General features: G+C 43.7%; 1 protein-coding gene across 3 annotated transcripts in view; it reads right to left on the reverse strand.

Moving 5' to 3' along the window:
• The window catches only part of SPTBN5 (spectrin beta, non-erythrocytic 5), a 349,132-nt gene that overhangs the window by 228,092 nt on the left and 93,372 nt on the right, over positions 1-27,668 (reverse strand). For all 3 annotated transcript variants that reach the window (XM_033951049.1, XM_033951047.1, XM_033951048.1), the window contains exons 21-24: positions 24,035-24,174; positions 9,974-10,073; positions 6,173-6,343; positions 2,194-2,358 (exon numbers count right to left, since the gene is read on the reverse strand). In XM_033951049.1, coding sequence (XP_033806940.1) covers positions 2,194-2,358; positions 6,173-6,343; positions 9,974-10,073; positions 24,035-24,174 — 576 coding nt within the window. The remainder of the gene's footprint in view (positions 1-2,193; positions 2,359-6,172; positions 6,344-9,973; positions 10,074-24,034; positions 24,175-27,668) is intronic.

Consider the following 27,668-nt stretch of genomic DNA (forward strand, 5'->3'; position numbering starts at 1 on the left):
CCACCCCCCTCCCCACCTAACCCACACTCCCATTCTCCCCACTCCCTCCAAGACTTCAAGTGACCTCACCACCCCCCATGTCACCTTTGTGATACTTCCCGTCCCCACATCCACACCTCATACTCACCAGGACCCACCACCAAGCACTCTCCAGACCCTCGCCCATACATGCCCAGTCATACTCCCAAAGTCACCATTAGAGCAGCATCAAAGTCCAGGACCCAGTAGCGGTTAAACGCATCCGCCCTCAGCCAGCCGCTCAGGTGTCCGGTGCCGCAGCTGCACTCAGCTCGGCTGCTTCTCCCTCCTGTCGAGCGCTCTGCCTTCCTCTCCGTCTCTGGGGCACCGCTTTCCACTGATACCGCTCCAACTTCTGCGCCGCCACTTTGCTCAAAACAGAATCTCCCATTTTCACCAGGCCCTCCTTCAGAAGTAACGCCTGCAGCTCCGCCACGGTCGTCACCCGCTTATGCACTCCATTGAAAGTAACCAGTAGACCAAACGGGAACAGCCATCGATATCTCAAGTTGTTCTGCTTCAGCACCTCCAGCAACGGGCGAAACTCCCTCCTCTTCTGCAAAGTGATGCTCGAGAGATCCTGAAATATCTCCACTTTCAAATTCTTCCAAGAGATAACGCCCAAGTCTCTAGCTTTCTTCACCAGACGATCTTTATCAGGGAAGTGGTGGATGCAGGCAATAATATCTCTCGGGTAATCCCCATTCTTCGGACCCAGGGTTCGGTGCGCCCTATCCACTCTCAGGCCCCCAGAGGTGTTATCAGGGGCTCCACCATCAGCCAGCAGGAACCGGCTGAGCTCCTGCACCACAGCCGCAGCGTCCCCATACTCAGCAGTTTCTGGAACTCCCCGGATCCGAACATTATTCCTTCGGGACCTATTTTCCAGGTCCTCCACTTGGGCACAGCAGTCTATAAGATCTTTTTGGACTGCCTTCACCTGAGTTGTGAGTCTCTTCTTGCTCCCCCAAACGCTTTTCAGTGTCCTCCACTCTTCCCAGCAAGTCTGCAAAGTCCTGCCTTATCTCTTTTACAGCCTCTTTAATTTTGCCTTTTACAGCCGCCACCTCCTCTTTAATTTCAGTGGCCCACAGTTTCAGGTCGGCTTTTGTAACAGCCGCCGCCGACCCCGCTCGCCGTAGCCTCGGGGAAGCACCGCGCTCCGATTCCTCTTCCGACGCGCTGTCTCCCGACTCGCGCGCGGACAAGCCCGAGGTCCCGCGCACGTGGCGGAGGCCTCCCTGCTCACCTCCACGCTCCGACGATCTGCCGGGCTCCACTCGCTTTTTTGATGGCATCTCGCTAGTGCCCCGGGCTTCCCCCACACTCGTCTGACCTCGGGCGCTCCGAATTCAGCGTCCCGCAACGGGAAAGTTTTGCACTTTAGAGGGGAGAGTCAGAGCAAAGTCTCTAACCCTCCATCTTGGATCGTTACGTCACCGGAAGTCCAAATATAACATATTTTTAAGCGTAATTTTCTTTTATAGCTGCCAAGATGTGGAATGAACTTCCTTTAGATATCAGGTTAACAACAAATTATTTACAGTTTCACGAGAGTCCTAAATCGTTGCTATTCCAAAAATAATTATGATTCAGCCTATGGAAAGTAAGTGATATCATTGTATCTTCCCTAGATATAGCTAGGTTGATTTGATATTGTTATCTGTTACCTGTATATAATATGTAAACCGCTTTGATTGTAACCACAGAAAGGCAGTATATTCAAGTCACATTCCCTTTCCCCTTTCTAAATGGTACATGCAGACTATAATCGATCTATTGGTATTGGTTTTCAGCATTAGCTGGGACCCTAATAAGAACCGGCAGCTAGATCCTAAAGGATTAGCCCCATTTAGTCTATACTGGTGCCTGGCCATGGTCCATCATTGAATATCTGGAGCTAATTCTGCCCTAGGTGGCCAGCATTAAAAAAAACAAAACACCTCAATGGGCTCAATATCAATCGTCAAATTTTGTCTCTAGACAAAACCATTCAGTTCTAGAAACCTATATGCAACCATTTCTAATAGTCCTGTACGTAACTAACAAGTACAACTTCATAAGTGTTGGTCTCTAGGGCTAGAACTTTTTCTGCCACTGCTATCATAGTGAGTGTCGGTGTGAAGTCGCCATGCTCAACTCTGAAGATGAATCCAGATTTTGTTATCACCTGACCTGGAGTAGCTCCATGAGTTGCTCTTGCTGTCCAGCCTGCCTCAGCTTGTCTCCTCTCTCCATCATTTTCCTGTTGAGCTCTTCCCAGTTACTACTCAGATGTGCCACAGTGGCCTGGATTGTGTCTGTTGCATAATGGGCCTCTCCGATTAGTTGATTACCAGTCTGGAAAGATACAATTACTTTAATAAGTCAGACTTCATAGAGAAGGCCCAGAGTTTTTGCCCCCCAGCAACCAGAACCTTCTGGCATGTTCTCTCAGTCTCTGGTGTGCATGTCTTTCTTCTACACTATATGTGACTATCTCTGGAAAAAGATGGCCAGAAATAATAAAATGAGGTTTTAATGAATTCAGTTAGAGAAAGCAATTGCAATTCAGCAGTCTAAACATCATCCTTTTAGGTGAAAAAAAAATGTAAAAAAGTTACATAAGTTCAAACATGTGATTTTTGCAGGCCACTTATAGATCCATGACTGAAAAATCAGCCATCTCAACATTTTGGATTGAGACTTTAGTCAACTTTTCTCAGTGACGGTCACATATACACTACAGAAGAGAGGATCTTGGAATATTTCTAGAATTATGCTGCTGCAGTTAATTATGGCTTTATGATGTTGATACCACTTAATACAGCTATAATCTGACAACACAGGTTGAATAAAAAGGTCCTCCCCCACCTCCATCATAGAATTTGTACCTATTACTACTAGTCATTATTAAAGTGTTACTGTATGTATATATATATTTATTTATTTATTGTTAGTATTTATAAACCACTTATAGACTAAGTGGTTGATATTCATGTACTCAAACATTTTTCCCTATCTGTCTTAATGGGCTCACACTCTATCTAATGTACCTAGGGCAATGGTGGATTAGATAACTTGCCCAGGGCCACAAGGAGCAGCATGGGATTTGAACCTACAACCACTGTGCCACACACTCACCTTTAAAGATGCATAAAAGAATCAGACTACTCTATAGAGTTTATCATCTAGTTGATAAGTGTAGTTTCTCTTACAGGTATTCATCACAGACCAGGGGGCTCAATTATTTCCAATCCCAGTCTTACACACTGGCAGTAAAACTTGGTCTGGATTCTCTGATGGAGGAAGGGATTCTCCACTTCTTTGCCCAAGAGGTGCTACTAATACTTAAAGGAGACACTTCAGTCAATATGGCAGTGTTCTGAAATGTCGTTAAGTGGAGAAACTACTTAAGACCAAAGTAGTCACTGATAGGTTTACATGCAGCTTCACAGCACAGAACATGAAGGAAAGAGAGTTAGATCCTTTATTCCACAATCCTCTGGGACACCCAATTTAGGGTTCCTTCCAAACATTTTCTGGATCTCCTGACTCCTCAAGGGAAAATCTCTGCTCTGCAAATCCTTCTCTCCTCTCCTGGAAGCCTAAGAAATCCTGGATTAAGAATTAATTGGACAGTTCTCTCATCCTTTGTTGGGCACTTCTAGAAACAGTTTCAACAAATAAGAGCTCAGAAGAGAAGCACCTCCACAGGGAATCTTCTTACTCCTCTACATCCACTGCCAAACTAATTCAGAAGCAGAGAGGGGCTGCCTACTTTCCTGGCACCTTTTCTTTTCTGTTTGATGAAATCTGGAAGCAGGCTGGTAGATTGCTACCTTTTCCTTCCACCAGCTCACAGACAGACAAACTAGAATCTTCTTATGGATACACTGATCAATTGCTGGGCTGTACCACTGTGGACACTTCTGGAGGGGAGTACCAAAACAAAATGTTTTAATACATAAGAACATGAGAACAGTCTTACTGGGTCAGATCAATGGTCCATCTAGCCCAGTATCCTGTTTTCACAGTGGCCATTCCAGGTCAGAAACCCAAATAGTAGCACAATTCCATGCTACCAATGCTTCCCCCATGCATGTTCCAATAGCAGATTGTAGACATTTCCTCCAGGAATTTGTTCAAACCATTTGTAGATCCAGCTACACTAATCACTGTTACCATATCCTCTGATTTTGAGTTCCAGAGCTTAACTTTTCTTTGAATTAATAAATATTTCCTCTTATTTGTTTTAAAGGTATTTCTATTCATTGAATGTCCCCTAGTCTTCACGTCATCATTTTTGAAAGTGTAAGATATCGATTCACTTTTACCCGTTCTACACCACTCAAGATTTGGTAGACCTCAATCATATCTCACTTCACCCATTTTTTTCCAAGCTGAAGAGCCCTAACCTCTTTATCCTTTCCTCATATGAGAGGAGTTCCAGCCCCTTTATCATTTTGGTCACTCTTCTTTGAACCTTTTCTAACTTTTTTGAGATACAGTGACCAGAATGTTTTAGCAATATTCATGGTAAGGTTGCACCATGGAGTGAAAAAAGCCCTCTAGTCTTTGATGAATACCCATAACAGAATCTACATTTAAACACTGTACTTGAAAAGTTTGGTAAAAAAAATTCAAGTAAACAGTTATATTTCTCAATATAGTCTCCATCGACGGCTATACGCTTAATTCATCTCCCTAAGTGCTGTCCCTCTCCTCTTCCCCTACAGGCACACTCTCTCTCCTTTTTCCTCTCTCACCCAGCACTCCTTCCCATTCCACTTTGTCTCCCTTTTCCCCCAAGTCCAGCACCTCCCCCTTTTTCCCCCTTCCCCCTCTATAGGTCCAACAGTTTATTGTCCTATTCTCCCCAGCAATCATCAGGTCCAGCATTTTTCTCTCCTTCCCCCCATCAGGTCCAGCGTCTCCTCCTCCTCCTTCTCCTCCCTTCCTTTCTTGGTTCCCAGGTCCAAAATTTCTCCCTAACATCCCCAAACCCACCCAGACTTCCTGATCACCCAACTCTAAAAGCTGGAATAATGCTAAATCTCTCTTGCCTCTGGTGCTGCCATTACAAAATGGTAGCATCTGACCCCTACCCTGATATGCCACTAGAGATCAGGTGCCACGTTTTGAAAGATGGAAGTGCTGGAGGGCAGGAACAATTGTGCCTTGCTCCTGCTTTTAAAGGTGTGAACAGATTGAGAAGGCAAATGGGATCAAAGGGTTTTCTGGGGGAGGGGAGTCCAGGGGATTAGGAAAATCCAGCAGAGATTGGGGCAAGGTGGGGAATGTTCTGGATGGGATCTGGGGGAGTGCTTTCTGGTTGGGGAAAACCAGGAGGATGTCCAAGAGGGTGCCAGGAAATTATGAAGGATTATGCAAGCATGTGTGCTCACACAAATTACACACTGAGGTGTTCCTTATCTTTCTGCTGGTAGAAATACACCAGCTAATATTCAAACCAATTTAAACAGCCAGGAGAGGCTCCTTGCTACTTAAATTACTCGAAAGGGGCTATCCACTAATATTCAGTAGTGCTTAATTGGACATTGCTGATGAATATCACCACAGATCTCCTCTGCACTATCTGGTTAGTGCTGGGGTGGTCTGTGGATGGAACTTGGCTGGGGCTTGGGAGGAGCTGGGACTTAAATTAGGCCCTAAAAGTTTTCTGTTTAAAGTTATAAGTATATTCAGTGGCAGTACACAGATAAATGCAACCACTGAATGTGCATGGATAACTTCAGATGATAAAATATCAGTGTAGAGCTATACATACGATCTGGCCACCAGTTATTATTCAGATACCACTTCTAGGTTTGGCCTAATTCTATACAATGGATAACTTAGGCTGTATAGTGACTTATACAGACAAAGTTATCTATATATAGGCTCTAGATTAAAAAACAAACACTTATGCATCTGCGCTAACAATCAGGCTCTGTGTTTTTTCTGGAAGGATGGTCTAGGTTCTTATTACCATTGGCCATCACCTAGTTAAGAACAACTTTATCACTCTTTGAATTCAGGGATTCAGCGATATTTACACAGACTGGTTTACACATGTGCTCATACAGATCTTCCCATCTTTTTTTTCATGAACTCTTTCCATTTCAATAGAGTGCAACTCACTTCACCCAAGCACAATTGTTATTTTCATCACCTCTTTGAATTTTTTAAATTGGATTTTGTTTGCTTTCATTTCCTTCTCGGCAGCCTCATGCCACTTCAATTTCTTCAGGATGTTGTGTGGATCGCGGTAAGATTCATCTGACGCAATCTGATACTTCTCCTCCATCCACAACTGAAGCTCAGTGGCATCACGGCTGAACTCCTGCCAAAGGCATCAAAAAAGAAAAACATTCAAAGAAAATCAAGATCCCAAACAAGTTTTGGAAAAGGATAATCAGATGGTTTCACAATCCTTACTTTGCAAAGGCATACTGGCTGATATTCAGTGCTGTTTAAATGGTTAGAAAAAGTACTGGCCAGTTAAATAGCGTTTAGCCGGATAAATCCAAAAATTCAGCACTAGCTAGCCAGTTATCTCTGCTGAATATCTGTGGTTAGTGGCTAAAATTTAACTGGCTATATCAAGCAATAACCACCAATTTTCAGCACTGACTGGCATGTAAATTGGACCACATAAATAGCAGTCTTATCTTTGGTCACTATAACTTAACCAGCCGTTTAAGTTTGAGACAGCCAAAAAAGCATGGATAGTCTATGCTGGTCACTGGAAACGGCCCAGCATTGAATATTCATGGTTAGCACCTTGGGAGTTAGCCAGCCTGCCTCTTGCGATCTGAATATTGGCCGGATACTCTAAGGTTCAGTGTAGCAGGGTAAAAAAAAAAAAAGGCTTGGACAAGTTCCTAAAAGAAAAGTCTATAAAACACTATTAAGATGAACTTGGAAAAAGCCACTGCTTATTTCTGGGATAAGCAACATAAAATCTGTTTTACTGTTTGGGGATTTTGCCAGGTACTTGTGACCTGAGTTGGCCATTGTTGGTCCATCAAGCCCACTGTCCTGTTTCCAATAATGGCCAAATTGCTGGAAACAGGACAGTGGGCTTGAAGGACCTTCAGTCTGTCCCAGTTTGGCGATACTTCTGTGGTTATGTACTACTGTGGAGGCGTATTTCAAAGCACTAAGGCCCAGATTCTCAAAAGTTTAACGCTGTCGTTAAACTATTTTCCGATGGTTTAGCCTGCACACATTTTAGCGGTGGATTATCAAAACAGCTTATCTCTGTTTTTAGCGAGGTTTCTAGCAGTCTCCAACATTGCCATGCAAATGGGCTCTTCAATATTGAAATGAGCATTCTAGTGGATTCTTTAAAATTGTTGAGCCATTTTGTAAGCGTGGCGTTGGCTTTTGGTGACAAAAATCAGCAACTGGTCCAGGGGTGCCAGTACAGTGACAGCACTATTTAAAACCCTGGCATGGCAGTGTTGGAGACTGCTAGAAAAGCCATTTTGATAAGCGACCCCCCCCCCAGCAGCGAGAGAGTTGCCCATTCTATCCTCTGCCACACAACACATCCCCTGCAGCAGGAGAGATGCTCACTCTATCCCGCTGCCAAATGACCCTCCCCCCCACACACACAGCAGCGAGAGAGATGCCTATTCTCTCACGCTGACACACAACACCCCCCCTTGCAACAGGAGAGATGCCCATTCTCTTTCGCTGCCACATAACACCACCACCCCTGCAACGGGAGAGATGCCCATTCTCTTCCGCTGCATCATGACACCATCGCCCCCACCTCCAACTCCTCTCTCCAGTACCTCCCGCTGCTGGGGGGGGTCGCTTGGTTGCAAGAGGGTGCAAGGGGGGGGTCAAGGGGTGTTGTATAGCAGCGGGAGAGAGTGGGCATCTCTCCCACTGTAGGGGAGGGATGTTGGTTGGCAGCGGGAGAGATTGAACATCTCTCCTGCTGTTTTTGTGTTTTTTCTTTTTACGTTATTTTCTGCGCATGTGCCCATCGCTATCACCAGCATTGGACACATGCAAATTTAGTGAGTCTTCGCTACTTTCTATCAACCTCATTTACATGAGCTTTGTTTCGAGAATGACTCGCTTTTTTTAATTCGCTACCCGAATGGCTGTGATAGCAGCCTGTTGTTTTTTTAATGCATTTTTTAAAGAATCTAGGCCTTAGACACACAAAGTTCCATAGGTTACTATGGTACTTTGTGTGTCTAAGTGCTTTGAAAATGAGCTCTTAGCGTGGTAGGGGTTTTGGCACATGTTATTAATAAATAAGACACCGATGAAAACAAAAACTGTGGATACAGATGTTCTGGAGATAATTTATTAAACACTGACATATAAAACCATGAAAATTCAATTTAAAAAGTACAATGATAAAATATACTGTGATAAAAATCCAACCGGACCCTACACGGTCCGTGTTTCGGCGAACATGCCTTCCTCAGGGGTCCAATGGTTTGCAAACTCACATATAAAGAATTAGACTTAGCATTTTTTTTTTTTTTTTTTGCTACTTCAGCTTGTCTGCAGTGTTCTTTGCTCACATGTTTAAAGACAATAGACTGTTTTCAGCCCAATTCTTTATATGTGAGTTTGCAAACCATTGGACCATTGTACTTTAATTGAATTTTCATGGTTTTATATGACAGTGTTTAATAAATTATCTCCAGAACATCTGTATCCACAGTTTTTATTTTCATCGGTAGATTGTTTTCACTGTGGATCATTGGGTCTCCCCATTTTTCTTTGTTGTGTTGCATTAATAAATAAGACCCACTGCGTAAAATGGAACCCATTGTGAATAACACACATAAACTCATGTTAAACACAGAATAGCACCATATAGTAAATCGGACCTTGTATGACATAATAGGGAAATACAGGGGAAGGAAAGATGAGGATGCAGGAGTCAAATGAGGACATGGAATGTAGACAGCCCTATTCTGCCAGATTTCTCTCAAGAGATATCATTTCTTCAGTTTTCCATATAACTCCCTGACATTAAATGCACCAAGTCAGACACTGTAAGTAGCAAATTCCTTCACTTCCTTCCTGAAATCCTTTTGTACCTAATAAATCTGCTATTCACATTCCTGAGTGCTTAGACTCCAAAGAGTGCTTAGTTGTAACTAAATTTCTGTTTGTGTGTCTCATCCACATCCCAGGGTTTTAATGCCCTTCTGTATATATAATTTTGCATGGGGTTCATATTGAGTGATATTTATAATTATATTTATAATTCGATGTGCAGTAAGATTAAGAATTGAAGCTTTTTTAGAAATATAAAGATAATAGCTTCTTTGTATAGTATTAGGGTTTTAATACTGAGAACTTTAATGCAAATTTCTACATTCTGGCAGTTTTAGTTGGGGGTGTTTTTGTGTTTTTTTTAAATTTAAAACAGAGGAAAGATGAGGTATGCCAGAATGTTTCTTGCTCTGGGTAATAGCAAATTCTTACTGGAACTTAGGAGTCTCTTGCCTGGTTTGTCTAGTTTGGCCTGCATTGCACACTGGAGATTTTCAGTGAGGAGGTTTTTTTATGCCAGTGATTGTTCCATTTTTATCACCTACACGTTTGTGGCAGGGAGGTGATTGGGTGCTGAGGCTTTGTTCTCTTCACGTTTTTACTTTCGAGTGTGCTCACATAGGTGTTTAGTATTTGAGGTGACTGGGTTAATTTCAGTCACTTCCGGTTTTTACCACACGCTCCATGGGATTTAAGGTGAAATCTGCATTACAGTATATTTATATTTGAGTAGAAGTGTTTGATTTAAGATACTTTAGAGAACTACAGGAAAATCAAACAGAAATTATCAGATAGATCATTACTTTCCAGCATGTCATCATAATTAAGAACAAGGTCTTAGAAAGGTTGTTAGGCAAGAATGCTGGTTTGTGTCATGTCTGCTAGCCTAAGGTTCTGTTTTCATTAGTAATTGCAATGGCGGCGACAGCCCCGTCACCTGGAGTCGCAGAGAATCAATCAGAGTCTTCTTCCGCTTCTCACTTCTCTGGATGAGCTGCTCCAGCCCCTCTTGACTCTCTCTCACCTTCTGCTCAATCCTGGAAAAGAAACCCCAGAACAAGGTTCACTGTACACACTGCACAATGCCAAAATCACTCACTCTATATGCAAATATGCCTATGAGGTCAGAAGCAGTTAGGGAAGGCAAACACACGCATCTTTTTACGATTTTACCAAATAAAGCAGGTGCAAGTCTCTGGGTATTTTTAACCAGGCCCATCAGCAGGTCAGCTGGCACCATGGGAAGTTTGGAAAGTGGGCTAGTTGACACATAGCCACATGCTAGTAATTACATTAGAGTTCCAGAGATCTTCTACCACTACAACTGAGTCATGGAGCACTAGGGCGATGTGAGTAGAACTTGAATTCCGAATGGATAGATTATGAACCCTAGCTGGATAGGTCTGGAACCCCAGGTCAGTAGATCATGAAACCTTGGTGAGTAGACGTTGAACTCTCAGTGAATAGGTCATGAACTCTGGCAGTTTTTTTTTTTCCAAAGGGAAACTATACCTTTCTTTTGTTTTAAGAATTGGGGCATTGTCCATTGAGAAAATGGCTTTGCACTGGCATGCATAGTTTTGAAAACTGTCCCATTTCTCTCCTACTTGGGTATTTCCTCCAATGACATGTGGCATTTGGCATCTATGTCCTGAATGCTGCATTTTACATGCAGTAGCATGCTTTAATCAATGATGAACATTTGTAGAGATTTTTAAATTTAAAATAGAAAATTAGCTATTGATCCTAGAGAAAATAGAGGGCTGAATATTCAAAAGCATTTGCCTGTATTACCAGTCACCTAAAGTTAAGCACCAATTGCATGCGTAAGTTAGGGAAAATACTTAGGGTTACCAGACATCCGGGAAAACCTGGACATGTCCTCTTTTTAGAGGATTGTCTAGGGTCCCGAACAGACTTTCCAAAATCCGATAGTTTATTGAGAAAGATTCCTGAGAAAATTAAAGAGTCATGGGATAGGTGGCAAAGTTCAGTTGTGGATTTGGAATTGGTTATCAGATAGAAAACAGAGAGTAGGGTTAAATAGTTAATTTTCTCAATGGAAGACAGTAAACAGTGGAGTGCCGCAGGGCTATGTACTGGAATTGGTGTTATTTAACTTATTTATAAATGATCTGGAAATTGGAATGACAAGTGAGGTGATTAAATTTGCAGATGACACTAAACTATTCAAAGTTGTTAAAATATACAGATTGTAAAACATTGCATGCACACCTTAGGAAATTGGAAGACTGGGCGTCCAAGTAGCAGATGAAATTTAATGTGGACAAATGCAAAGTGATGCACATTGGGAAGAATAACCCAAATCACAGTTACCAGATACTAGGGTCCACCTTGGGGTTAGCACCCAAAAAAAGGATCTGGGTATCATTGTAGACAATATGATGAAACCTTCCACCCAATGTGTGGTGGCGGCCAAAAAAATAAGCAAGATGCTAGGAATTATTAAAAAAGGGATGGTTAACAAGACTAAGAATGTTAAAATGCCTCTGTATCGCTCCATGGGTGCGACCTCACCTGGAATATTACAGTCAATTCTGGTCTCCCTATCTCAAGATAGATATAGCGGCACTAGAAAAGGGTCAAAGAAGAGCAACCAAGATAATAAAGAGGATGGAACTACTCTCATATGAGGAAAGACTAAAAAGTTAGGGCTCTTCAGTTTGGAAAAAAGATGGCTGAGAGAAGATATGATTGAAGTCTACAAAATCCTGAGTGGACTAGAACGTGTACAAATGGATCACTTCTTCACTCCGTCATAAATTGCAAAGACTAGGGGACACTCGAAGTTACAGGGAAATACTTTTAAAACCAATAGGAGAAAATATTTTTTTCATTCAAAAAATATTTAAGCTCTGGAACATGTTGCCAGAGGTTGTGGTAAGAGCGGATAGCGTAGCTGGTTTTAAGAAAGATTTGGACAATTTCCTGGAGGAAAAGTCCATAGTCTGTTATTGAGAAAGGCATGGGGGAAGCCACTGCTTGCCCTGGATCAGAAGCATGGAATGTTGCTACTCTATGGGTTTGTGCCAGGTGCTGGCGACCTGGCTTGGCCACCATGAGAACAGGCTTCTGGATCATTGGTTTGATCCAATAAGGCTATTCTTACGTTCTTATGTTCTTAGATGTCCAATAAATGGCTTTAACTTAATCATAAAGTTAGCTGCATTAAGACTATTTTCCAGCCAAGGGTCTTTGAGTAAGGGACAAACCCTACCTTTCCTTCTAGCTGGAAGGCACTGAAGCTTGTGACATATTGATATTCTCTAGAATGTAAATATAAGGAGATAGTAGTAGGGATTGATCTTTTTTAAGATTCTGACTGCCCTTATACTGCCACTTCTCCCAGCTTTAAACTCATCTGCTCATTTTCACTTGAAAAGCTTTTGCATAGTGAAAGGAACTAAGACTTGCTGACATGAGTGGTGTTATTTACAACTGTAGAACGCAAGGGAGGGTTTTTAAGTTCACTTAGCACATGAAGTTCTATTTTTAGAATTCCTGAGTTTGCTCTGATAGACTTTGCCAGGGTCTCTGGTGTAGATACTGTATGTTTCTCAGTCATGCTGTATAAAAACAAACCTACATTATAGAAAAATGGCTTGAATTTATTCAGGATTTTTGCCCAAGCTCAAAACAGAAGAAGATAGTTGATAAATGACTGCTCCACACAGAACCCTGAGGTGAAATTTTAAGGATGAATTTGGGTAGCAGCATCTCCTAACCAGATAAATCCCCCTGAGGCAGAGCTCCACTATCTGGATACTGCCATTACAGACTGCTGCAGCACTGTCCAGATAGTGCCAGGACACAGACTAGAGTTTTCTGGGTAGTGGAAATTTTCAGTGGCATTATCTGGATAACACTCCTAAAAAAGTAGTCCTAGGTGTGTTTGGATAAGCTATTTGGAGAGCAGCAGCCACTAGGAGTGTGTGGTGCAGTATTTAAAGCAAACAGACCAAAACTGCAGACTTGTACACGGTGCAGGCAAATTTTATTTTGACAAATAAATCTTAACTAAAAACCTTTTATCAGAAGGGGTCCCCCGTCTGGTAAAAGGTTTTTAGTTAAGATTTATTTGTCAAAATAAAATTTGCCTGCACCGTGTACAAGTCTGCAGTTTTGGTCTGTTTGCTCTGGTCTGTTTTTTCACTGCAGACGAAGTTGGACCTCTGGTTCTTTTGTTGTTTTGTTGCTTTGCAGTATTTAAAGCTACAGCCTCAGCACCCTTAGGTTGTAGGTTCAAACCCACGCTGCTCCTTGTGATCATGGGAAAGTCACTTAATCCCCCATCACCCCAGGTACATTAGATATATTGTGAGCCCACCAAGACAGACAGGGAATAATGGTTGAGTACCTAAATAAATTCATGTAAACCATTCTGAGCTCCCTTTGGAGAACAGTATAGAAAATTGAATAAATAAATAAATACTATTTATTATTTTTAAAGTGCTACCAGATACATGCAGTGCTGTAAAACAAACATGCAAGAGACGGTCCCTGCTCAAAGAGCTTACAATCTAAATATAACAAGACATACAGGTGGGAAAACACAAAGGACTTAGAGGTAGAGTTACCAGATGTCTGGGGAAACCCTGATATGTCCTCTTTTTAGAGGACTCTCAGGGTGCCCAGACGGACTTTCCAAAACCCAGCAGTTTGTCCGGGTTTTGGAAAGCTCTGGTCACATCTGGAGGGCCTATAAGCTTGTGCAGATGATGTCACATGCATCCGCATATGCTCAGAGGCCTTGGATGTGACCTGGAGGTCAGGAATCAAAAGGCTTGCTGGGGTTAGGGCAGAATGGACTGAGGCAAGCTGGGCTGAGGCGGAATGGTGCGGGGCCATACATCTGGGATTTTTGGATGCAAAATCTGGTAACCCTACTTAGAGGAAGGGGAATAAAGAGGGAATGACAACAGATATGAGTGCTTTTACAAGGTGGTAGGGTCAGATATAAACACAGTTTCAAAAAAGTGGGCTTTAAGTCTGGATTTGAACACCACCAGAGATGAGACATGACGTATAGTCAGGTAGAATGTTCCAAACGCACGGCGCAGTGAGGCAGAAGGGACGGAGTCAGGAGTTGGTAGTAGAGGAGAAACACATTGATGAGAGAGACTCACCTGATGAATGGAGCTTATGGGGTGGACTGTAGGGAGAGACAAGAGAGGAGGGTTACTGAAGAGCTGCAGGATGTCCAGGACGGTACTTGGAGGGACACCCCCGGAAAGAGAATTGGGAGTACTAGTCGACAAGTCGATGAAGCCATCCGCGCAATGCGCGGCGGCGGCGAAGAAGGCGAACAGAATGCTAGGAATGATTAAGAAGGGGATCACGAACAGATTGTAGAAGGTTATCATGCCTCTGTACTGGGCTATGGTAAGCCCTCACCTGGAATACTGTGTCCAGCACTGGTCGCCGTACATGAAGAAGGACACAGAGATGTTGGGAATTTTTAGCCAAAGAGGCATGGGGAGCCCTGTCAGCCACATCAGAGATGCAGCACTTCTGGGATATTACAGTCAACAGCTACTGTTGTGTACACCCCCTAAATTTACCACACAATCTTTGCACTTACTACGCATGAATTTATGTTGATAACCTGCAAGACCCTTATTCTACAAAAAAAAAAACACACTTGCTTTTAGGCACCTAGCTGATCTAGGCACCTAACTTTAATTTTTTAATTGGTTCAATCAGCGCTGTTAATTGAACAGCACCATTAAAAGCCAATTATAGGTGCCTAACTCGGTAGGCATCTATCCACATCTACCCAAAAAGTAGGTATAGTTAGGAGCGGAGTTTGGCCATGGAATAAGTTAGGCACCAGTAGGCTTTGCCTCCCTTAGGTGCTTTTATTTTAGGCCAAGAAAACCCTAGCCTAATATACTGGAGCCTAAGTTAGAGAAGCCTAGAAGCGCTTAATTCTATAAAAGGCGCCTAACTTTGAACGACATGCAATAGGTGCCATTTTCAACGACACCTACCGATTTAGGCACCGTTTATAGAATCAGGACCTCCTTCCACTACAAACCGCCAAATGACATTCAAGCTTCAAGTTTATTAAAATTTTTGATTTATCGCAATATCATAAATTCAAAGCGATTTATAATTAAAAACAGGGTCTCAGTTACTAACTACAACAACACACAAACATTACAGACTTATACGGTGGCAGGTCAAATGCGCGCAAGACAAAAGCGCGCCGACAAAAATACTAAGACAAGTGAGCGCAAGACAATTGAGCGCAAGGATAACAGCACGCAAGACAATTCAGTGCAAGGATAACAGCGCACAAGACAATTCAGCGCAGGGACAACTCAGCGCAATGATAATTCAGCGCGCCTCAAAATGGCGCATGGCGGAGGGCACGCGCATGTTCACATCACCACATTATCAGTATGGTTCCCTTGCCTCTTTGTGCTTTGACTATAAGTCACATGAATGCATTTTCGTTACTATGGTTAACCGACTTATACATAGGGGAAGCATAGTAAAGTAAACAAGAAAGATAAGTACAATGGGAGGGGGGTAAAAGTTTTAAAATTGTAATAATAATTTTAAAAAACAGGTAAAAAAGTAAAAAGAAAATTTAAAAGATTTTTATTTATTTATTTTTTTAATTCTTTATTGATTTTCAAACTACAAATGCACCATAAACGAATCACACATATATACATTGTATAGTAAGCGCAGCAAACTTTCAAATATTAAAAGAAATTTCCCCCTCCCTCCCAACTAATATATAAACAAATAAACCAAACCTTCATGAAACCATTCATAAAATTCCATTCCCTCCCCTTCCCCCCCCCCCCCCCGGGATGTGTACATTTATTTGTTGATAAAATAAAATAAATTAAATTATTCCTCTTTACAGTATTTAGTCAATGGCTCCCACATCTCTACAAAATTCTTCAATCTTCCCTGTTGCATAGCCATACAACGCTCCATTTTATATGTATAACACAAGGATTCCCACCAGAATGTGTAGTTCAACCTATCCCAGTTTTTCCAATTTTTTAAGATAAGCTGCATGGCAACCCCTGTCATCACTAATAGAAGCTTGTTATTATTCGTTGATATTTGACTTTTGGCTCTCATAAGAGTACCAAATAAAATGGTATCATAAGATAAAGCCACTGGATTTTCTAACATATTATTTACTTGATCCCAAATAGACCTCCAAAACTGCATAATCAAAGGACAATAGTAAAGTAAATGATCTAAAGTTCCAGCATCAAGATGACAATGCCAACATCTATTTATTTATTTTTAAATTTCTTGAGGCTTGGGACAAATGAGGTGAAAGTTTCTGCAATGAATGGGGTAAAAAAGAGAATCCGGCAATTATGTCTCAAAGGCATCCTTATGCAACCAGCATTTTAACGATTTTTCTTCCTTAATAAGTGCTGGTAATCAGTTCCATATTCTGGGGGCGTTAACAGCAAAGATCGTATCTTCTCTTGTATTTATTATACTGAGTCACTGGAATGGACTGTCCCACAGATTAGATCCCTTGAAGGACTCCTCAACCTTAGGAAAGCAATAAAATCATACCTCTTCACCTAACTCCCCCTCCAACGACTGATAGATTACAAAGAAATGTATATTGATACAAGATCCTTGGTATGTGTCACATTAGGATAAAAACTTGTATTGAAACATCTTGCACTGCAACTATGACAAATTTAACCTGCAAACTGTATATTATGTATATTGGTATTAGATGCCTAATATGTGTTGAGTTAGGATAAAAACGTGTACTGGGAAAAACTTATACTGTAACTATGGTACATTGTAATCTGTTAAAGCAATGTTACTTACCGTAACAGTTGTTATCCAGGGACAGCAGGCAGCTATTCTCACTAGTGGGTGATGTCATCCGACAGAGCCCCGATACGGACGTCTCACAAGCATGTCTTGCTTGAAGAAACTCAGAAGTTTCGAAATGCCCGCACCGCGCATGCGCCAGTGCCTTCCCGCCCGATGGTCCGGGCGTGTCTCCTCAGTTCAGGTAGCTAGCAGAGAAGCCAACCCAGGGGAGGTGGGTGGGATGTGAGAATAGCTGCCTGCTGTCCCTGGATAACAACTGTTACGGTAAGTAACATTGCTTTATCCCAGGACAAGCAGGCAGGTATTCTCACTAGTGGGTGACCTCCAAGCTAACCTCAATGGGATGGAGGGAGAGTTGGCAACTTAGGAGAATAAATTTTGTAATACTGTTTGGCCAAACTGTCCATCCCTTCTGGAGAAAGTATCCAGACAATAATGAGAGGTGAATGTATGAACCGAGGACCAAGTGGCAGCCTTACAAATTTCCTCAATCGGTGTCGATCTGAGGAAGGCTACAGAGGCTGCCATTGCTCTGACCTTATGGGCTGTGACCTTACAGGGAAGGGGTAATCCAGCCTGGGCATAGCAGAAAGAGATACAAGCCGCCATCCAGTTGGAGATGGTGCGCTTCGATACAGGTCGTCCCAACTTGTTTGGATCAAAGGAGACGAACAGTTGAGGAGCAGTTCTGTGTGGCTTGGTGCGTTCCAGGTAGAAAGCCAAAGCACGTTTACAGTCCAGAGTATGAAGAGCTGATTCTCCAGGATGAGAATGAGGCATTGGAAAAAACACTGGAAGTACAATAGATTGGTTGAGATGAAATTCAGAGACCACTTTAGGCAGGAATTTCAGATGAGTGCGGAGGACAAGCTTGTCATGATGGAATACTGTGAAAGGTGGATCCGCCACTAAGGCTTGCAGCTCACTGACCCTGCGAGCAGACATGAGGGCCACGAGAAAAACCACTTTCCAAGTGAGAAACTTGAGCGGAGCCTTGTTGAGAGGCTCAAAAGGAGGTTTCATAAGATGGGAAAGGACCACATTGAGATCCCAAACCACTGGAGGAGGTTTTAGAGGAGGATTGACATGGAAAAGCCCCTTCATAAACCTGGAAACCACAGGATGAGCAGAGAGAGGTTTCCCTTGTAGAGGCTGATGGAAAGCCGCAATAGCACTCAGGTGGACTCGTATAGACGTAGACTTGAGACCAGACTGAGACAGGTGTAGAAGATAGTCCAATACAGAGGATAGGGAGGCACTCTGAGGCTCCTTATAATTGGAAACACACCAGGAGGAAAATCTAGTCCATTTTTGGGAGTAGCATTGTCGAGTAGCAGGCTTCCTGGAAGCTTCCAAGACATCCCTCACCGCCTGGGAAAACTGGTGAGGAGTCACATTGAGAGGAACCAAGCTGTCAGGTGGAGAGACTGCAGGTTGGGATGAAGCAGAGATCCTTGATGCTGAGTAAGCAGTGAAGGAAACACTGGAAGAAGGAAGGGCTCCCTGCTGCTGAGTTGAAGTAGAAGGGAGAACCAAGGCTGTCTGGGCCACCGAGGAGCTATTAGAATCATGGTGGCATGGTCGGATCTCAGCTTGACCAGAGTCTTTTGAATGAGAGGAAATGCATACAGAAAACGATTCCCCCAATCCAGCAGAAAGGCATCTGCCTCGAGGCGATGAGGAGTGTAGATCCTGGAGCAAAACTGAGGCAGTTTGAAATTGTGGGGAGCCACAAAGAGGTCTATCTGAGGTGTCCCCCACTGTGCAAAGATCTGATGAAGGGGCTCGGAATGGAGTGTCCATTCGTGAGGCTGGAGGAGACGACTTAAGTTGTCCGCCAAGACATTGTCCTTCCCCTGAATGTAGACAGCCTTGAGGAAGGCGTTGTGGCGAACCGCCAAATCCCAGACTCTGAGAGCTTCCTGGCAGAGGGAGGCCGAGCCCGTGCCCCCCTGCTTGTTGACATAATACATGGCGACCTGATTGTCTGTGCGAATGAGGACCACCATGTCGTGAAGCAAATGTTGAAAAGCCTGAAGAGCATTGAAGATGGCTCTGAGCTCCAGAAGATTGATTTGATGGAGTCGGTCCGCACCGGTCCAGAATCCCTGAGTGCGAAGACCATCCAGATGAGCTCCCCAGGCATAGGTCGATGAATCGGTTGTGAGAACCTTCTGGTGGGGAGGAGTGTGAAACAGCAAACCATAGGGACCGGCTCGACGGCACGAAGCCGGAGCAAGACTTGAGCTTCCTGAAGAAGAAGGGCGGTCTGAGTCAAGTTTGAAGGTTACTCTCTTGGAGGGTGGTCCGGGGGGACCCGATGGAATTGCAGAGAGTACCCTTCCTTGATGATGGAAAGGACCCAGAGGTCGGTGGTAATAGCCGTCCATCGATGGAAAAAATGATGGAGGCGACCCCCAATGGGGAAAACAGGGGATGGCAGAACAAGGTTGGTTATGCTCCCTAAGAGAGAGTCAAAAAGGCTGAGTAGCCTTAGCGACATTAGACGGTTGAGGCTTCTGTGGAGCCTTTTGCGGAGGTTGCCATTTCGCAGGCTGCCTGGCAGCTGGAGCTTGCCTCGGAGTGTAACGCCTTTGGTAGATCAAGGGCGATCTGGTAGGACGAGACTGTTGAGGTTTAGGCTTAGGCCGAAGAATAGACTGAAAGGATTTTTCATGGTCAGAGAGCTTCTTCGTCACAGTCTCGATGGACTCGTCAAATAAATCCGCACCCGCACAAGGAACATTGGCCAGCCTGTCCTGGAGGTTCGGGTCCATGTCAATGGTGCGAAGCCAGGCCAGACGACGCATGGCCACAGAGCAGGAAGCAGCTCGAGCCAAAAGCTCAAAGGCGTCATAGGAGGACCGCATTAGTTGAAGGCGCAGCTGGGACAGTGAAGCAACCACTTCTTCAAACTCAAAACGAGCCTGAGATTCAATGTAAGGAGTGAACTTCCGAAGCACAGGCAAGAAGAACTCCAAATAAGAAGCAAAATGGAACGTATAATTAAGAACTCTGGAAGCCATCATCGAGTTCTGGTATATCCGCCTGCCAAACTTGTCCATGGTCCTGCCCTCGCGCCCCGGAGGCACCAAGGCGTACACCTGAGACGGATGAGACCGCTTGAGGGACAATTCGACCAGCAGGGATTGGTGGGAAAGTTGAGGGCCCTCGAACCCCTTGTGATGGACCGTGCGGTATCGGGCATCTAACTTGCCTGGGACCGCAGGAATGGAGTAAGGCGTCTCAAAACATCTCATAAACGTTTGGTCGAGAAGTTTGTGGAGAGGCAGGCGAAGAGACTCCGCAGGAGGATGAGGCAAATGCATGGTGTCGAGGTATTCCTTGGAGTACCACGAACCGGTGTCCAATGTAATGTCCAGGTCATCCGCCATTTGCCGGAGGAAGGAGGAAAAAGACAATTGGTCCGCCAGCACCGGCCTCCGAGAAGGACTGGACGAAGTCGAGGCCTCGGAATCCAAAGAGACCTGGGAGCGACAAGGAGAATAAGAGGTGGATGGTTCCTCATACTCCGGTCCCTGTGGAGGAGACATGTCCGATGAAGAGTACCCCAAATGTGGCTGCTTCTTCTGCGGGGAAACCTCCGAGTGCCTCGAGGAGTATCTCAAGGAATGCCCCTCCCGGTGTCTGGAGGGAGATCTAGAATGACGATGCTTAGCATGGTCCCCCGACGCCTCCAGCGAGCAGATGGGACTCGAGGCCGTGGAGCGAAGAGGCGGGAGATTCGACGCCTCTCGAGACGCAGCCCAGGCCTGATAGGGAGTGCGGAAGAACTCTTCCTGTGACTTGCGATGCCCAGGGCTTCGATTACCCGAAGAGGCATGCCAGGCTTCTTCGAACGGAGGCGTGATTGGCTCTAAAGGGGGCATATCACTGAAGGAGGCCCGCCTCGAGGGACCGGCCGCCATACGTCGCTCCTCCTCGCCAAGCAGCGAGGTTGACCGGTGAGGAGGAGGAGGAGGGGCGGTCCGCCCCCCGGGATCGGAACCGGGAGGTCACCCTGGATGGTGGCAATCAACCTGGGTCCCATGGTTTGCATGAGCTCGACAAATTGAGCTTCCAAAAGGGACCGCAACGAAGCCGATATGGAGGGATCCGCACCGAAAGGGGGTTCTCCAACACGGTCTTCGCGCTCCTTCGTGGCCGAGTGCTTTTGCTTCGAAGCTTTCGGAACCTTGATGACCACTGGTGGAATCGTAGAAGGCCGTACCTGAGCCTGAGAGACGGAAGGCACCGGCGCCGAAGACGGGGTCGTAACTGGGACAAACGAAGCCGGCTTCAGGAGACCCGGAGCAGCAGGAGCGGTGGCGGGCTTCGCATGGGAGGGCGAAGCACCAGTCGAGGTCGAAGCTGAAGGTTCTTGCACAACTTCCATCTTGAACATCGACTCCCACAGAAAACAGCGACGCTTAAACGCCCTCGCTGTGAGTGTGGAACAAGGCCGGCACGATTTCGGGAAATGTTCCGGACCAAGACACTGCAGGCAGCGTCGATGCGGGTCCGTCAGCGAAATCGCACGCTGGCACTTGCTACACTTTTTAAAACCGGTGATTGGCCGGGACATAGGCCGAAAAAGCTCCGCCGCGAGATCGAAGGAGCGGGGCCTGAGCCACTCAGCCGACCCGGCCAAGTCGCCAGAAGAAATTTTTTTTTTTTAAATGAAATAAAAGAAATAAACACACGAAAAGAGTAAAAGAAACTCAAAACCGCGGCTATGGAAGGCGAAGAACGGGAGTTCAATCAGCGCAGGAACGAAGAAAGACTTGTCAGCTCCGCGGAAAGAAAAGAACTGAGGAGACACGCCCGGACCATCGGGCGGGAAGGCACTGGCGCATGCGCGGTGCGGGCATCTCGAAACTTCTGAGTTTCTTCAAGCAAGACATGCTTGTGAGACGTCCGTATCGGGGCTCTGTCGGATGACATCACCCACTAGTGAGAATACCTGCCTGCTTGTCCTGGGATAACTGTATATTATGTATGTTAAACTGTAAACTATTCTGAGCTCTTTGGGGAGGATGGGAGAGAAAACAAAATAAATAAATAAGTGCATAACATACTACAGTTTAATAAAAGGCCCTATAGATTTTCTAAAAATTAATTAGGAAAAATGGTAGAAAAATTGCAGGCAGATCTTAGGAAATTGGAAGACTGGGCATCCAAGTGGCAGATGAAATTTAAAGTGGACAAATGCAAAGTGATGCACATTGGGAAGAATAACTGGAATCACAGTTACCGGATGCTAAGGTTCACCTTGGGGGTTAGCGCTCAAGAAAAGAAGCAAACAGAATGCTAGGAATTATTAAAAAAAGGGATGGTTAACAAGACTAAGAATGTTATAATGCCCCTGTATCACTCCATGGTGCGACCTCACCTGCAGTATTGCGTTCAATTCTGGTCTCCTTATCTCAAGAAAGATATAGTAGCGCTAGAAAAGGTTCAAAGAAGAGCGACCAAGATGATAAAGGGGGTGGAACTCCTCTCGTATAAGGAAACATAAGAACATAAGAATTGCCGCTGCTGGGTCAGATCAGTGCTCCATCAGTTCGCTCCCACGGCGGCCCCTATGCCAAGGACCTGAGCCCTAACTGAGTCTAGCCTTACCTGCATACGTTCTGGTCTAGCAGGAACTTGTCTAACTTTGTCTTGAATCCCTGGAGGGTGTTTTCCCCTACAACAGCCTCTGGAAGAGTGTTCCAGTTTCCTACCACTCTCTGGGTGAAAAAGAACTTCCTTACGTTTGTACGGAATCTATCACCTTTTAACTTTAGAGAGTGCCCTCTTCTAAGTCTATTCCCTTCATTATCTTGAAAGTTTCAATCATGTCCCCTCTCAATCTCCTCTTTTCAAGGGAGAAGAGGCCCAGTTTCTCTAATCTCTCGCTGTACAACAACTCCTCCAGCCCATTAACCATTTTAGTCGCTCTTCTCTAGACCCTTTCAAGTAGTACCATGTCCTTCTTCAAGTACGACGACGAGTGCTGGACACAGTATTCCAGGTGGAGTCGCACCATGGTCCGGTACAGCAGCATGATAACCTTCTCCGATCTGTTCGTGATCCCCTTCTTAAATCATTCCAAGCATTCTGTTCGCCCTTTTCGCCACGCATTGTGTGGATGGCTTCATCGACTTGTTGACCATTACTCCCAAGTCTCTTTCCTGTGGGGGACTTTCCGAAAACTGCACCAAATATCCTGTATTCGTGTACAAGATTTTTGTTACCAACATGCATCACCTTACACTTATCCACATTAAACTTCATTTGCCATGTTGTGGCCCATTTCTCGAGCGTGTTTATGTCCTGTTGCAGGTCTTCGCAATCCTCCTGCGTCTTCACTACTCTGAATAACTTTGTATCGTCTGCAAATTTAATGACCTCGTTCGTCGTTCCAATTTCCAGGTCATTTATAAATATGTTGAAGAACACAGGTCCAAGCACCGAACCCTGTGGCACTCCACTGGTGACACTTTTCCAGTCCGAGCATTGTCCATTTACCCCCACTCTCTGTTTTTTATCCGCCAACCAGTTTTTGATTCATGTGAGTATTTCACCCTAAAATGGTTAAGGCTCTTCAGCTTGGAAAAGAGACGGCTGAAGGGATATATGATTGCAGTCTACAAAATTCTGAGTGGATTGATTTTTCACTCCATCAAAAATTACAAAGACTAGGAGGCACTCGATGAAGTTACAGGGAAATACTTTTAAAATCAATAAGAGGAAATATTTTTCAGTCAGAGTATAGTTAATTTCTGGACTGCATTGCCAGAGGTTGTGGTAAGAGCGGATAGCGTAGCTGGTTTTAAGAAACGTTTGGACAATTTCCTGGAGGAAAAGTCCATAGTCTGTTATTGAGAGGGAAATGGGAGTGGCTGCTGCTTACCCTGAATCAGTAGCATGGAAAATTGCTACTCCTAGGATTTTGGACAGGTATTAGGGACCTGGATTGGTCACCGTGAGAATGGGCTACTGGGCCTGATAGACCATTGGTCTAATCCAGTGGGGCTATTCTTATGTTCTTAAAGAGCCCCCAAATTGTTCTGTTTGCTTTCTCCCATTTCTCTGCTTTTTGAGTATTCTCATCTCTCCTTTTCATGTATCAACAAGAGAGTCAAGACAGACTTACAGTGGTGAAGCAAAGTGCCGACTCTGCATAAGTCTGTCTCCATGCTGCCTCAGCCCATCTGTCCGCTGGCTCAGTGTTGCTAGCAGCCTCTCAAACCCCTCATGCCGTTTCAGCAGGCCTCGAGTGGTATCCAGCCCCTCCTGAAGAGAAAGAGAATGAAAATTTCATCTCAAAAGAAAGAACTATGATCTCTTTTTATATTATTTTCTTGCTGTCAGCTAAAGCAGCATCCCAAGCACTCTGGTTTTTAGATTATAAACTGGGAGTTAGAAAAAGTAGATAAAAGTATTCCTGGTTTGTGCTTCATTTCTGTTTTGGATAATTCTTCCCACTAGCTATTGTACTACAAGAAATTTTTATTGAGTTCTGAAAAAACGAGAAACAGAACATATGATATAAAACATAAAGTACACAATCTCGAGCATACTGGTATTATTGAAATAGTACAGCTGATGATACAGAAATTAAATAAATAAAATACAATACACACTATAACAAAGGCAAAAGTTGTAGCATATATTTGTGTAAGGGAGATGTAATACCTGGATGTCAGCTGTGAAAACCTTACCCCCTTCTTCTATGAAACTGCGCTAGCAGTTTCTAGCGCGGGGAGCCGCGCTGAATGGCCCGCGCTGCTCCCAACACTCATAGAGTTCCTATGAGTGTCGGGAGCAGCGCGTGCCATTCAGCTGGCTCTCTGCGCTAGATACTGGTAGTGCAGTTTCGTAGAAGAGGGGGTTAGTTTGGCATTACAAAAGCGGTGCATATGCGCAATTATATCATCTTGAGCGTCATCTAATCAACACATTTATTTAAATGATAATTTTTTAAAAAAATAGTATAAACCAACCAACAATAAGCAATAATCAAAGCAATAATAATAATTATTTTATATTACATTACATTAGGGATTTCTATTCCACCATTAACTTGCGGTTCAAGGCGGATTACAAATGAATTGTCAGGACATTAGAAGTATTTAGTAATTTAGTCTATTACCAATTGTTCAGAAGAAATTTCCTTTGACATTATAATTCTCCGATCTCAACATCCTTGTTTTACACAGTCGAACTGTCCTCCTAAACTCATTGATGCAATGTTTGTGACTGCCCTTATGCACATCTTGAAAAATTGGAAGTCCTCCTCATTACTAAACTATACCTTTTGGTGGAATTCTTTGAGCATGTATCATAAATTTGAATCATATGCTTATGAAAAGAAAAATATAATTCGACTTTCCAAAAGTTTGATACAATGTAAATCACCCTGGAAATTCCTGGACTCATATGTTCAATCTATTTCATAGACACTCCTGTCTTCTTCTTCTTCCTCTTCTTTTTCTTTACCTTCATCTTTTTCCTCATTTTATTCTTTTTCTTTCTTCCTTCAATTTCTCTTTCCTCTTATCTTTTCTTTTATTATTTTTTCATGAACAGTCCTAGTACTTTGGATCTTTTAAAACGATTCAATTCTACATTGCACACTGTAACTGAATATTTGTTATACTAAATGTTTTGTTTTTATTTTTTGATATCTTGTACTTGAACTGTTTCTTATATTTTTTCAAAAAACTCAATAAAAAATATTGAACTTAAAAAAAAAAAAGAAGTATTTAGGGAGTAGTTTGTACATTTCTTTGAGTTGCTAAGGATTACATTTGAATTGTCATGGTATTAGAAGTACATATGGAGTAGTAATGCATTATTTATTTGTAGCGAAGCATGAGGCCCTAAGCTTTAGCTCATCAAGCTTACATGAAAATTCAGCTTTGTTTTTACTTCTTTGAAAGCTAGCATGCTTATATGATCTTTCATTCACAGTGTATAATACAGCATGATAAACTAAGGGCTCGTTTTACTAAGGTGCGCTAGGGCATTGCCGCGAGCGCTAGACCTTAACGCCAGCATTGAGCGCGGCGTAGCACGCGGTAATTTCCTGCGTGCGCTAAAAACGCTAGCGCACCTTAGTAAAAGGAGCCCTAAGTCTAACACAGAAAATAAGTGGCAAAATCTTAATTTTACCTGTACAAAAACTGAAAGACCAGCATACCTGCTAGCTTTAGAGATGTCTAAAATACATAAGCAGTACTTTTCAAATGGTCTACTCTGCTTTATTGGAAATTTACTGCAATTACAAAATCCCCACAGACAAGGCAAGCTTAAGAGGGGAGTGTGTGGCGCAGTGGTTAAAGCTACAGCCTCAGAACCCTGGGGTTGTGGGTTCAAACCCACGCTGCTCCTTGTGACCCTGGTCAAGTCACTTAATCCCCCCATTGCCCCAGGTACATTAGGTAGATTGTGAGCCTGCCGGGACAGACAGTGAAAAATGATAAATTAATGTACATCATTCTGAGTTCCCTTGGGAGAACGGTATATAAAATTAAATAAATAAACATATAAATAAAGACAGAGGAAAACTAGGCACAGGTCAAGGGTCCAGTTATTTAAGAGGGGGCGCTCTCTCATGTGTAATCCAGTGGCTCCCAAGGAGGAAAACCAGAGCAATTCCTGCCTGTAGATGTCTGTCTATCCCCCCCACTCCCCTCATATGAATTGTCCTCCAGTTAGCAAGAGATGTTGGCAACCAGCACCTCCCGGGAACAAATTTTTCCCCATCCCCACAGGAATTCGTTTTCCTGTCCCGGCGAGTTCTTTTCCTGTCCCTGCCCCGTTCCTGCAAGCTCCATCCTCATCTGCACAAGCCTCAAACACTTTAAAATCATAAGTAGCAACATTCTAGAGCTCAGACTGTGATGTCATAATGCCTCATTCCACCAATGCCTAAGCTCCGTCCTCATCTGCACAAGCCTCAAACACTTTAAAATCATAAGTAGCAACATTCTAGAGCTCAGATTGTGATGTCATAATGCCTCATTCCACCAATGCCTAAGCTCCGTCCTCATCTGCACAAGCCTCAAACCTTTAAAATCATAAGTAGCAACATTCTAGAGCTCAGACTGTGATGTCATAATGCCTCATTCCACCAATGCCTAAGCTCCATCCTCATCTGCACAAGCCTCAAACCTTTAAAATCATAAGTAGCAACATTCTAGAGCTCAGACTGTGATGTCATAATGCCTCATTCCACCAATGCCTAAGCTCCATCCTCATCTGCAAAAGCCTCAAACACTTTAATATCATAAGTGTCTGAGGCTTGTGCGGTTAAGGCTGAGCTTAAAGGAATGGGGCAGGGGACAGCGACAAAATGTGCGGGGATGGGACGGGGAAAAATGTGTCCCCGTGTCATTCTCTAATTCAGAACCACATTAGGCTTTGTTTGTGGGAGTCATAATACATATTTTATATTGGATTGTGGAATCTAATGCATTTATTTGCCTAGGACCAACTAAAAGGCCAATCTTTTACTTGGGCTTTACGTGCGGATATTTTATTTCATGGAAAATAATGCACACGGAAGGCAAAATCGAAGGCATTTTCAGAGATGAAAAGCATTTTACCCATTGCAATAGTTTCTATCAACATTGCCCATCCTTAAGGTACTCTTGGCATGTCCAGATTGGACAATATTTCCCCAGACATATTTTCCTATGGATAATTTTTATCCAGACTTTTATCCCATGTACATATTTTCCCAGCCATGATTAAATTATGCTTTTATACTATAAACCAAAGTA

The sequence above is a fragment of the Geotrypetes seraphini genome, chromosome 7 (genome assembly GCF_902459505.1).
Source record: "Geotrypetes seraphini chromosome 7, aGeoSer1.1, whole genome shotgun sequence".
Lineage (NCBI taxonomy): Eukaryota > Metazoa > Chordata > Amphibia > Gymnophiona > Dermophiidae > Geotrypetes > Geotrypetes seraphini.